This window comes from Biomphalaria glabrata, chromosome 2 (genome assembly GCF_947242115.1).
Source record: "Biomphalaria glabrata chromosome 2, xgBioGlab47.1, whole genome shotgun sequence".
NCBI classification, from domain to species: Eukaryota; Metazoa; Mollusca; class Gastropoda; family Planorbidae; genus Biomphalaria; species Biomphalaria glabrata.
The window spans coordinates 40410342-40423312 of NC_074712.1; the positions used below are offsets into that span (position 1 = coordinate 40410342).

At 37.2% G+C, this 12971-nt stretch overlaps 1 protein-coding gene across 2 annotated transcripts in view; it reads left to right on the forward strand.

Annotated features, from left to right (window-relative positions):
* The first annotated feature begins 3510 nt into the window (after positions 1-3510).
* Positions 3511-12971, forward strand: part of LOC106057267 (uncharacterized) — a 119196-nt gene continuing 109735 nt past the window's right edge. The window contains exons 1-2 of one of the 2 annotated variants that reach the window (XM_056020533.1): positions 3511-3548; positions 6079-6244. In XM_056020533.1, the coding sequence (XP_055876508.1) occupies positions 6243-6244 (2 nt within the window). In that variant the 5' untranslated portion in view covers positions 3511-3548; positions 6079-6242. Of the gene's footprint in view, positions 3549-3784; positions 3859-6078; positions 6245-12971 lie in introns of those variants that run through there. The other variant, XM_056020535.1, reaches the window with a different exon arrangement.

Consider the following 12971-nt stretch of genomic DNA (forward strand, 5'->3'; position numbering starts at 1 on the left):
AAAAATGCAGTTGTAACAGCTGGAACTCTTGTGTAATTTAAAGTGTCATTTTAAAAAGTTTAAGATGTTGCAATATAAATACGAAATCAATCCTCTTAATGAAGTAAGTTTTGTATAACTATATATTGTTTTTTTTTTTATTTAGAAAGTAGGCTATTGTTAGTCTTAAGTTTAACAGCTCATAATAGGCCGGGCCTACACGTGCTGTTACTTAAAAGCTTCTATTCTGAGCATGGGCGTAGCCAGGATTTTTTTTCGGGGGGGGGGGGGGGATTTGGTCGGGGATTTTTTTCTCCCCCCCCCCCGACCCCCCCCCCCCCGCGAATTTTTTTTATATATGTATTTATGTGTGTGTGTGTGTGTGTGTGTACATAATCTTTATTGCATCTGACCCTTCATTCTTTCGGAAGACGTTTATTGTGCCCTAGAATAGGTTCTTCCATGAGTTAGTGGAAAAACCCTAACCCTAACCCTAACCCTTCCCCGCCAATACTAACAAGGGGGTCTGGGGGAGCGCTAGGAGCTCCCCCAGAGCGGGGCGAAGCCCCGCCGCCAAGCACTATTTCTGATATTGAAAGCCAACAAAATGCATATTCTGAGGTATCTACAGTGCATTTTCCTGCTATTAAAAAGTTTTATTTCAAAAACCTAATGTGCTATTCTTACTGACTTAGACCCTCCCGTACCGTTTGGCGCATTTGCCGTCAAGCTGTTTCCATAAAATTGTAGATTCCCTGCCATTACTAGCAATGGGGTCTGGGGAGCGCTAGCGCGGGGCGAAGCCCCGCCGCCAAGCACTATTTCTGGTATTGAAAGCCAACAAAATGCATAATTTGTGGTATCTACAGTGCATTTTCCTGCTATTAAAAAGTTTTATTTCAAAAACCTAATGTGCTATTCTTACTGACTTAGACCCTACCGCGCCGTTCGGAGCATTTGACGTCAAGCTGTTTCCATAAAAATCTGTCACTGGTAATATCTGAAGCCTCTTCCCACCTGCCATGAGGACCTCAATGAATGAGTGGCGTCAAGTTGTACTAGGATAGCAACTCTTCTTATGCGTAATTCATTTTGTCGGAGAACATGTCCCGCAAACCTCATGCGTCGCTCTCTCACAATCTTACTAAAGGGTCGACTCCCAGTTCGGCATAGGATTTCCTTGATTTAAACCCGATCTCTATAACTGACTCCTAAAATCTGTCTTAGCCATCTTTGTTGAGCCACATTTAGTGTTTTTCAATTTCGGCAGATGACTATTCACTGCAGTTTATTAAGGGAGCCCTGCCACTGGTAAAAATGTGTAACCACTCTTGAATACGTTCTTGGAATTAAGTGACTGTAGTTTGCTTTAGATTTTATATCGAAAAGAGAAGTTTTATCGTCAAAATCATATGTTGGGGGTTTTCCACCTCAAAATGCTCTGTAGGGGGATCTTAAACTCAAAACCTTCTGGAGGGGTTTTAAACTTTAAACAAACGCCATCTGTAGAAGAGGGGTTTAAAATCAAAACTCCCGATTGGATTGGCTACGCTCAAATAAATTTTAGTGTGTTATTTGCTTTTTGTTTTTATATTGAAGAGGTATTTTTAGCATTAAACCCCTCTGGATGGAGGTTTAAACTCAAAACCCCTTTTGGCAACGCTCATAGCATTTTGAGTGCGTAATTTGCTTTTTTTTTTACGCTGAAGATGTATTTTTTAGCCTCAAACCCCCCTGGCGGGGGGTTTAAACTCAAAACCCCTTTGGCTGCATTCATAGATTTTAGTGTGAGTAATCTGCTTTTATTTATATTGAAGAGGTACTTTTTAGCTTCAAACTCCACTGGAGGGGAGTTTAAACTCAAAACCCCTTTGACTGCACTCATAACATTTTGAGTGTATAATTTGCTTTGTTTTTATTATTAAAGAGGAATTTTTTACCTTCAAACCCCGCTGAAGTGGGGTTTAAACTAAAAACTAAGTCAAAACCCATTTAGCTACGCTCATAACATTTTGAGTGCGTAATTAACTTTTTTTTACATTGAAGCGGGGGTTTATTGTAAATTTTGGAGGGGGTTTTTAAATCAAAATCTCCCTTAACTGTGCTCTTGGAATTAGGGGATTTTCGTTAGCATTTTTGTTTTGTTTTGTTTTATAGATGAGGGGTGGGGGGTAACTGCAAAAATCCCAAGTAGGGGGTTTAAAACTCAAAACCCCTATTAGGGGGTTTTAAACTCAAAACCCCTGGTAGGGGTTTTTAAACTCGAACTCCCCTGGTAGGGGGTTTTAAACTCAAAACCCCCTGGTAAGGGGTTTTAAACTCAAAACCCCATTGGTTGTGCTAGGGCAATTGATGGTTTAGTATTAAAATCTCACCTAAAATAAACAAAATCAAAGCAAAAAATCATTCACTAAATTCCGATCCGGGGGGGGGGGGGGAATTTCATTTCGGGGGGGGGGGGGTTTGAACCCCCAACCCCCCCCCCGGCTACGCCCATGATTCTGAGATAGGCCTATAGGCCTAACATATAATGTTTTATTGATAAAGTATGATATATGCTTAATTCATAGAAGAATATGACAAATTCTTTATTGGCTAAACTTAAAAATAAAACCGTAATGCGAATATTATCCTACTAAAAAAGTAAATAATATTGAGCATCGATCTATTCTTCTCACGCTAGAATCTAAAGCAACATATCTAAAAAAACAAACAAACAAACAAAAAAAAAGCCCACAAAAAAAAATTCAATCCCGGACTGCCCTTTAAATCTATCTCCGCATTAAATTATCCAGCATTAACAACTCCTATACAGAGTGACTGGTCACTCGAATCTTCTCAGAAAGAGAGGCGAATTTAAAGTTGCGTCACCCTTGTGACGTTTTAGCGCGATTGAAATACGGAGAAGAAAATATAAATCTCCGACATATTCAACAATCACCATTAGTGCATGGTGACAACATTAGTACATGGTGACAGCATTAGTACATGGAGACAAAATTAGTGCATGGTGAATGACTGAATGTCGACATTTGCCGGTGTAAGTCAGAAATAAAGGTATTTAGCATATATTTTGGACATACGCAAAAGCGACTCTGGCATGAGAGAAGCAGGATGTGGAAACCACTGCGCAGTTCATCGCAGTATAGTCTAGTAGCTACGCACTCGTCTGAACTCAACCACACAAAAAAAAAAAAAAAAATGAGAACGAAGAAGAATTATTATGTTCAATATAGTGTATATGAGATTTAAATGTAACAGACGGGCGGACAGAAAGTCCACACAAAACTAATATTATAGCGGCTGAAGCGGCATATTTCCCCTTTCGGAGGCCGCTAAATAATATAATCATATTATTGTTAATCAAGGACCTAGATCTAGTCTGAATAAAACCAACGCTAAAAGCACTTGACAAACTAGACGCTCTCTTACTTAGCCCTAGGAATAGCATATGTAGGTAATTATACTGCACAGGCCTATATAATATATTTCTATGATGGTTAAAAAGACGATCTTTAGAATATGGAGGTGTAAAACTCTATGTTTACAATGCAAACTAGCCTCACAGGGTAGTGTAATATGGTGTAATCAAATCAAGACTTTAATTATAACTTTACACTCTCTAGAGTACTCTAGACTGACTTAATTTAATTTTTCTTTAGTTTTTTTTATATTTTAGAGGGTGTTTTAACATCGGAGTCCCCCCTTCGCTGCGCTGTGGGTAAGGGTAGGGTCCCCCATCTTGGCTCACCCCCCCCCTTTTTTTTTTACTCGTACTGACGTAGCCAACAAAGCAAAAAAAAAAAAAAATAAAAATTAAGGAAAACTAAAAATTCAAATGCAAGTGAAAGTGAAAACCCAACCCTGGCTACGCCTATGGTGAATCTATCCATTAAGGACCATTATAATTACCTATATTACTATAAGTATAAGTATAATTCACTAGAATGACTAGAATTAGATGATAGTGATAGGATAGATCTAATTCTAATTAATGATTTTAATCTATTTTAAATTTAGAGCTTGAACTATCTTGTGTAGGCCAAAGAAGAAAATCAAATCATCTAGATTCTAGATATAGTCTTAATTAATTATTATAGATCTAGATTGATTTGTATAGAAGTGTCTAGATCAGCGGTTCTCAACCTTTTATGCTCGGCGACCCCTTTTTACTATCCCCCACTCTGCTGCGACCCCCCCCCACACACACACATACAGCAATAGAAGAATAGACAATAACAATCCATATTTTCAATGGTCTTAGAGGCTTAGGCGACCCCTCGCAAATCGTCAATCGACCCCCCAAGGGGGTCGCGACTCACAGGTTGAGAACTCCTATCTAGATGATGTAAGTCCTAATTGTAAGTCAAAAGTTTTAAGTGTTTTTTTTTTCTCAAACACTTTTGGTATCTCTGTATTCATATTATATTATAGATCTAGATCCAGTTGACTTATGCTGATATAATTTCTGTCAATTGACTAGAGTTGTGACCTTCAAAAGAGCTTGTCCCTCTTTGCCAATGTAATGCCTGCACAAATTTTGGCCTCTCCATAATTGTATAATAGACAGATTAGCTGCACCTACCTCCTACAAAAAAAAAAATCTGTCATAGAACCAGACATTCTTAAAGATGGCCAGAAACTAGCAAATGTTAAAAAGTTTGTCAATTTGGGAAGCAAGATAGTGAGGTAGACTTCAGTGCTAGCTGCTTTTAGCAGACTTCAAGGACAAGTGTGGCAATGGAGAGGACTCAGCATATCCACAAAACTCAAAGTCTACAGTTCTGTAGTGCTTCCTTAACTCTTATACAAGTCCTGGACCTTATATTACTGCCACATTAAAAAGCTTAACTCTTTACATCTACGCTATCTAAGGAAAATTTATAAGGTGCATTTGTCTGACCACATAACAGATACTGAAATCCTACTGTCTGTGCTTTTTTTGTAAAACCAATAGGTGCCGGTACTCAGCGACAGATTGCCTAACTTTTAACTACTAATAAATTAATAATAAACATTAAAATACAAGAAAAGTAATAATTTTTTCCCCACATTGAAAAAGGTGCAGGTACGCCAAACCGGTGCGTACCGTCACAAAAAAAAGCACTGCCTACAGTTGTCTAACATGAACAGTATCCATGTCACAGACCAAAGGTCCCAATTTTGATGGGTGGGACACGTAGTCTGCATGCCAGATAGTTGCCTTCCCAAACAACTTCTGTACGGGGAGCTGTGTGCAGGAAAGTGCACCCAGGGGGGGTCAATAAAGACACCCTCAAGAGCTCCTTCAAGTAGTGTGATATTGACATTCATGGCTGGGAAGCCGTAGCTCTCGATCACTCCTCATGGCATGAAGCTGTGAGTGTCGGAGCCACTAGATATGATGCAAGGAGAGTGGCCAGCGTGAAAAAGCGCTGAACCAACAAAAAGCTGAGAGAAGAAGCAGACCTATCTGCAACTGACCAAACCTACCCATGCCACGTACGCAGCCGGCCTTTCAAAGTGAGGATTGGACTTCACAGTTATCTTCATTTTCTTAAGAAATGAGAAATGTGCTCATCTTCTACCACAAAGGATGAGCTATTGAGAGTTGTGAGAAATATGTCAAATATATAATCTTTAAAGCTTAGGTTTTAAATGTATGCATAACCCTTTAGGTTAAAGACTTACCCCATTTCTCTGATATGGTTTTATTATTTATTTGGATGTTCTTCTAGGGAAAAAATCTCTATATATTTGAAGTATTGGACTCAGGCCTATGTAATACAGACAGGGTGGCCTATGAAAAACCAGTCTGCCTCACATATCCAGTTGCTTCACTCACAATAAGTTGAAGCTGGGGGTATCCCTTTCCACAAATATTGGCACAATAAGAATGAAGATGATTGGTAAATTGGGTGGAATGCAATAGAACTCTGCTCTGCATCTGCTGGATATATGAGGCTGGTTACAAAACAATGGTAACTTATCCAGTTTGAGATTGAGATTGATTTTTCAAGCTCAGGGAAATGTGAACCTTTATTATTCTTCTCTTTTATTAACCTTATTGACATTGTGGTCTATTGTTAACCATGGTAATTTAAATTTTTATCTTCACAGCAGAGCTACAGAAGTCACATTTGAAAGATCTTGATTGAAGGATAAGTTCTATTTTCCATTTAAGTATCTTTTCTATGACAGACAAAAGCAAGCTAAAAAAAGTGAAGACATTTATGTGTTTTACCTGATAGCAATTCAAAAGGAACAAATTAAAACATTTGAAAATGTAAGTACGGTAGAACAACAGTCTTTAAAAATATTCAAATTAACATTGCTCTCATTGTTATGAAAAACCATTTGCATGGTCTCTCTTTTTTTTTTCTTTCAAAACTCCAAACATGAGAACATATTTATATTTTATACATTTGTATTATTTTTTTCACATAATTCTAGAAGATTTTCTCTTCTTCACTTAGCCTTCAGTGAAGTCCAGAAGGGAATCTGCGCATACGCGGGCGCCATTATCCCGTTGGCCGTTAGAAAGGCTTTTATCCAACAACCAGGCCTGGACAAGGGTTTCCCCATCCCGAGTCCTGTCTGAGGACTCCCAGGGGTAGACACTAAGACAGCCATATTGGTTGAATGGGCTAAAACCGGGCCGTGCAGCGTACACTGCGCACCGTCCCCGTTCCTGGACCCCACTCGCTACCAGTGGCAGAGAACAGCACTGACTGTGGGGAGTTTTGCTCATATTTCTATAATAATAACCGCCACTGTTCCGTGCAGGGACCGCCACTCCAGCTACGGGTTTCTGATGACGGCCTCCTTTGTGGAATGGCGTGGTGGACTTTTTGGACTGGTGTGCGGGGTGCTTGTTCCATCCCTACCCCGAGTGAGATAAAAAAAAAATAAAAGCTCACCCAGGAGGTCCCACAAGGGCCTGGTTCACTACTCGTACTTAGCCTATTTAGTTCCACTACTAGACGTTTCCACCGGAGGCTCCACGCTGAGGCGATGGGTAGCTGGAATCCTCCGGTCTTCACTTAGCCAGCTTTTTGTCGCTGAGCTGTAAACCCATTTGCATTCTGTTCCAATTGGAACATAATGTGCTGTTTTTTTTTCAGCTGTTTTGCACTGCCACACATAGTGTTGATTATATTGGGTTGTTGTGGTAATATAAGATAAACTCTGTCTGTTTAATTACAGGCTATTCTATACATTATTATTTGGCAGAGCTACTTCATGCTCTTATAACATGCTCTTAGTGCTCTGGTCCAATCTCTTTTGTGGGCCTAAGGAGGATGGAGGTGCTGGAAGAAGTTATCAGTCTTTAGGCACTCACCAAACATAACTTAGTTTTAATGAAATCTAAAATTGAAACTTTCTGGTCTCTTTAGGGATTAAAACCCATCAGTTAGGTAATCAAGTGGTTGATGCCATTCAACATAATCTCTTGAAATCATTAGTTAAATCATGTAACAATCGTACATACATTTCCTAATAAAGGGACTTTTTAAATTGCCTTTATCTAGATAGTGGGATAAATAAAACTGAAATAACAACTTACAGTAGGGCTTACTGTTTACATTAGATAAAGCGGTTCCATTAGTTTTGACAAATCTTATATCAATCAACATACACTGTCTGTCTGGTAAAAATGTCGAACACATTATTTCTCCCATTGTCGCGTCAAATTGAAACTTTGCACTATTATTCATTGGCAAAGACAATACATGAATACATTTTTAAAAAATTAGTCAATAAATTACTGGTTATTCATTATTTTGTTTGATACTAGCAAGTGAAATTAATGCTTCAGCATTCACAGGTATGGCTAAAAATGTGAATAATTGTACAATTAATTTCTCCCACACCATTTCTTTGATCAAGTTAAAACTTTAAACAATATTTATTGTTCCTAAACATGAATCAGTAAAAAAAATTAACCAATAAGTCAATAAATTATTGATAATTAATTGTATTGTTTGATATCAAAAAGGGGAAATAACTTCTACATTATTGATATAAATAGTTTTAAATGTGGAGTTCTTCCCCTTGATAAGCTCCAAGTATTTTTTATATTTTGCTTGTTTGTTGCTACAAACTGGACATTTCTAAACCGTTTTCATTATGTGATGAATGTCAATGCCACAGGAAATGTCCTTTGCAGTGTTGCTCATATTTTGTGCACTTGTGTAATTGCCACGCGGATGAGACAGTAATAGCCGCTGCACTGACCTGAAGGAAAATATCAATAATTAAGAGCCAAATCGACAAATCAATCACCGGCTCGGACAATCAAAGGATCTTGTTAATTACCTGTTTATGTCTCTCTCTCCATTCATAGTAAAATATATTTTTGTGAATCTACATTTACATCTTTCAACTGTCATAACTAAATAGACTTCATTCTTTGTAATAGTTTACATTTTCATTTCTGGATATCTAGTCAGGGTCCATCTGTATGAAAATCTAGATTTAATATATATAATTTAATGACCTGTACTGAGTTTATTCTATGTAAAACAAGAAAAGCTATTTTACAATTACTTTTTTAAAATCAAAAACAAAATTTATATTATGTGTAATTGTATACATATATATCTCCCAAAATAAGTCATTTTATATAATACGCAACTGACATAAAGTTGGCTGTGAATAGTTAATAAATAAATATGTGCGATTAGAAATATTGTTTTTGTTTAGCTTTCAGCTTTCTCAATGCGTTATGATCTTATCGCTTGTCTGGACCAGTTGTGAATGGGTGAGGGAGGAAAGGGCGTATCTTGGGGAATGTTTGCATGATCGTGTTCTAAATGCATACATTATTTTTACCCAGGGCTTAAATCCTCAAGGGGACTAATTCAACTTATAACACAACATCTTTCAAGTACAGTTTCTTAAAACTTGTTCAAGATACTAAACAAAATAATTAATTACCAATAGTTAATTAACTATTTAGTTTATTTTTTTATTGTTTCTTGTATTGTCAGGCAAAAGAAATAGTTGTGCAAAATTTCAGCTTAATCCAAGATTGGGTGTGGGAGAAATAGTGTGTACAAACTTTTTAACACACAGACAGAGTGATATGATATAAGCTTTGTGAGTTAAAAATAGTGGTTTAGTTTACAGAAAGTAATAATATTGGTTAATTTTATACTAAATGAAACTCTAGTTACTTCTTTTTTACCATGAAAAATCTAAGTTAAGCGTATACTATGTCTTGTCTGCGATTATTCCATTCCAAATATAAAGGTTGGACTTATACAATGTGAAAGTTGAGGATGAGTTGTCACGTGATCAAATTAGGCTGATTTTATTGAATGAAAAAGTTGAAACTATTTTTTTTTTAATTATTGGCATACCTGTCCCTTAGTCAGCTGAATTTGTAGTACAATTTGATAATTAAAAATTACTATGATTACGCGTTATTTTCATTGTCCATATGCTTGACATCTTTTCTGGGATACAAGCTTATTAATGTCATGTTGAAGTTTGTTTGCCACTGACACTTTCATCACTGATGACAAATTTAGATTAGAATGGTGAGATGTTTTTGTAGCTTTCATTATGGAAAAGAACTGCTCACAGAGATCAGTGCTGGCAAAGATAGCTAGAATTCTGGCTGCAAATTTCCGCAATTGAACGTACCGTTCAGGTAATAACTGTAAAATTGTGGGCATAATCACTTCAAAATACTTCGCTTTCAACAAAGATTCAGACTGCTATTCTATCAGCTCTAGTTGCACATTACAAGCAACATTTTCAGAAGCAAATGAAAATGGAGATACAAACAACGAAAATTCTAGCTCGTATGAAACGAAGTCGCGAAAACGGTCATTGAAAGCATCTTTACCAAATGTTGTAGCCGTATTTAATCTTTTTAGCTTCTTACACGTTGAGAAGCGAACAAGATTTTCTCTTCATATTTGGTTTACCCACAGTCGTAATTTTGCTTGAAATCACTTCACATGATTACACGCAGTTGTGACAATTTTGTCTTTACTTTGAAGTTTCAAATTCAAGTCTTGCAGGTGACCAGTGGGATCAACTGCAAATGTCAAATCCTGAACACATTCGTCAGTTTGGAAATGTTCAACAAGTTCACCGTTCATGTTCAGAAACAATAATATTTCCTCACGCAGTGCAAACAATCTCTTCAATACTTTATGCCAGGAGAGCCAGCGGACTTCTGTGTAGTAGCGAACACAATCAAATTCGTGTCCAATGCCATCCAGAAACATTGAAAATTGGCGATGATTTAAAGAGAGCGACTGAAATCGATCTTATGAAATGTTGGAACTGTAATTACTTTGCGCAGAATGTTTTTTGTCTTGGTGAAAGCTGCATTGAAAATAAGGAAATTTAAAATTAGCACCAGTCTCTCTTATTTTTGAAATTAGCTTTGCATCAAAACCATTTTATTTCGTGGTTGGTGCGCCATACGTTGTTAGACTAGCTAAACAATATCCCCTCCTGTTTTTTCTCAAAAAACATCCTCACTTGTTGTGGTGTTATGCATTGAACAGAGCTCAAGTAACTCCTCATGTATCTCAAAGTTCCTGTCACATGCCCCTATGAATATAGCCAAATGTGCTACATCCGTTACATCAGTTGACTCATCGAGAGCCAATGAAACTAACTCAAAATCAACTCTTTTGTTCTTCAATTGTTCACGCAAGCTGACTGACATGTCATTTTTTCTATCTGCCACAGTGTTCCTAGTTAACGCTTTTTCTTTGAATGTTTTCACCTTTTCTGGACAAATTACTTCATAAAATCACATTCACTAAATGATTTGCTATGGCTTGCAATTAAGTTTGACAAAATGTAGCTTGCTTTCACTGCAGACTCACTCTCGTTGTTCAGTTTAACAAATACTATTTTTCAATTCATGTAGTTGTTATCTCTTATTTTCCAGCGTAAAAGTTTAACATTATTTTGATAATTTTTGAGGTGGCCAAGCGGGCCGCATGCGGCCCCCGAACACCGTGTTTGCCTGCTATAATATATATATATATATATATATATATATATATATATATATATATATATATATATATATATATATATATATATATATATATATATATTTCTTTCCAAGTCACAGCATATTTCTTTTTTCTCTCTCTCAGTTTTGTGTGTGTCCTGTTCTAGCAGCTTATAGTCTGTTGGTGTAGTAGCACCTTGTAACTGGACAATAGTAGGCTATCACTATTTGACTGGTGACAAACATATTCGTAAGCAGATTCATGGCTCCAGAGATGTCTGCAATCTGTCACCAGCACTTAGATTTCATAGTGAGATAATTATTGGATAAAACTTGTATTGTTGTTTAAACGTTGGTCTCCATGTATGTTTTTCATTTTCATTTGAATGTTTGGACGATTCTTTTTAAAACCACATACTGGATGTGACTTCTTTATACTGGATGTGACTTCTTTATATTGCATGTGACTTCTAGATACTGGATGTGACTTCTAGATGCTGGATGTGACTTCTAGATGCTGGATGTGACTCCTAGATACTGGATGTGACTTCTAGATGAAGGGTGTGACTTCTAGATACTGGATGTGACTTCTTTATATTGCATGTGACTTCTAGATACTGGATGTGACTTCTAGCTGCTGGATGTGACTTCTAGGTACTGGATGTGACTTCTTTATATTGGATGTGACTTCTAGATACTGGATGTGACTCCTAGATACTGGATGTGACTCCTAGATGCTGGATGTGACTTCTAGATGCTGAATGTGACAACTACATGCTGGATGTGACTTCTTTATATTGCATGTGACTTCTAGATACTGGATTTGACTTCTTTATACTGGATGTGACTTCTTTATATTGCATGTGACTTCTAGATACTGGATGTGACTTCTAGATACTGGATGTGACAACTGGATGCTGAATGTGACAACTAGATAATGGATGTGACTTCTAGATACTGCGTGTGATTTCTAGATACTGTATGCAACTTCTAGAGGTTTTTTGTTTAGGAGAAGAGAGTTAAATGGATAAAGACTTTCAAGGTATGCTCCGATATGTGAATAATTGACATTGAAAATATTTTTTAAAAGTAGAAACAAAATTCTTAAAGGTTTTTATCCTTACATTTGATGTGTATAAAATCATGTTCTTTACAGCATCAGGTACTTGTAAGATCATGTTCTTTATAGCATCAGGTACTTGTAAGATCATGTTCTTTATAGCATCAGGTACTTGTAAGATCATGTTCTTTATAGCATCAGGTACTTGTAAGATCATGTTCTTTATAGCATCAGGTACTTGTAAGATCATGTTCTTTGCAGCATCAGATACTTGTAAGATCATGTTCTTTGCAGCATCAGGTACTTGTAAGATCATGTTCTTTGCAGCATCAGGTACTTGTAAGATCATGTTCTTTGCAGCATCAGACTATTTTAAAGATCATGACCTTTGCAGCTTCAGATATGTGTAGGATTATGTTCTTTACAGCCTAAGAGATGTGTAAGATCATGTTCCTTTCAATCTGAGACTTGTATAAGATCATGACTCTCGCAGCTTCAGACTTGTATAAGATCATGACTCTCGCAGCCTCAGACTTGTATAAGATCATGACTCTCGCAGCCTCAGACTTGTATAAGATCATGACTCTCGCAGCCTCAGACTTGTATAAGATCATGACTCTCGCAGCCTCAGACTTGTATAAGATCATGACTCTCGCAGCCTCAGACTTGTATAAGATCATGACTCTCGCAGCCTCAGACTTGTATAAGATCATGACTCTCGCAGCCTCAGACTTGTATAAGATCATGACTCTCGCAGCCTCAGACTTGTATAAGATCATGACTCTCGCAGCCTCAGACTTGTATAAGATCATGACTCTCGCAGCCTCAGACTTGTATAAGATCATGACTCTCGCAGCCTCAGACTTGTATAAGATCATGACTCTCGCAGCCTCAGACTTGTATAAGATCATGACTCTCGCAGCCTCAGACTTGTATAAGATCATGACTCTCGCAGCCTCAGAC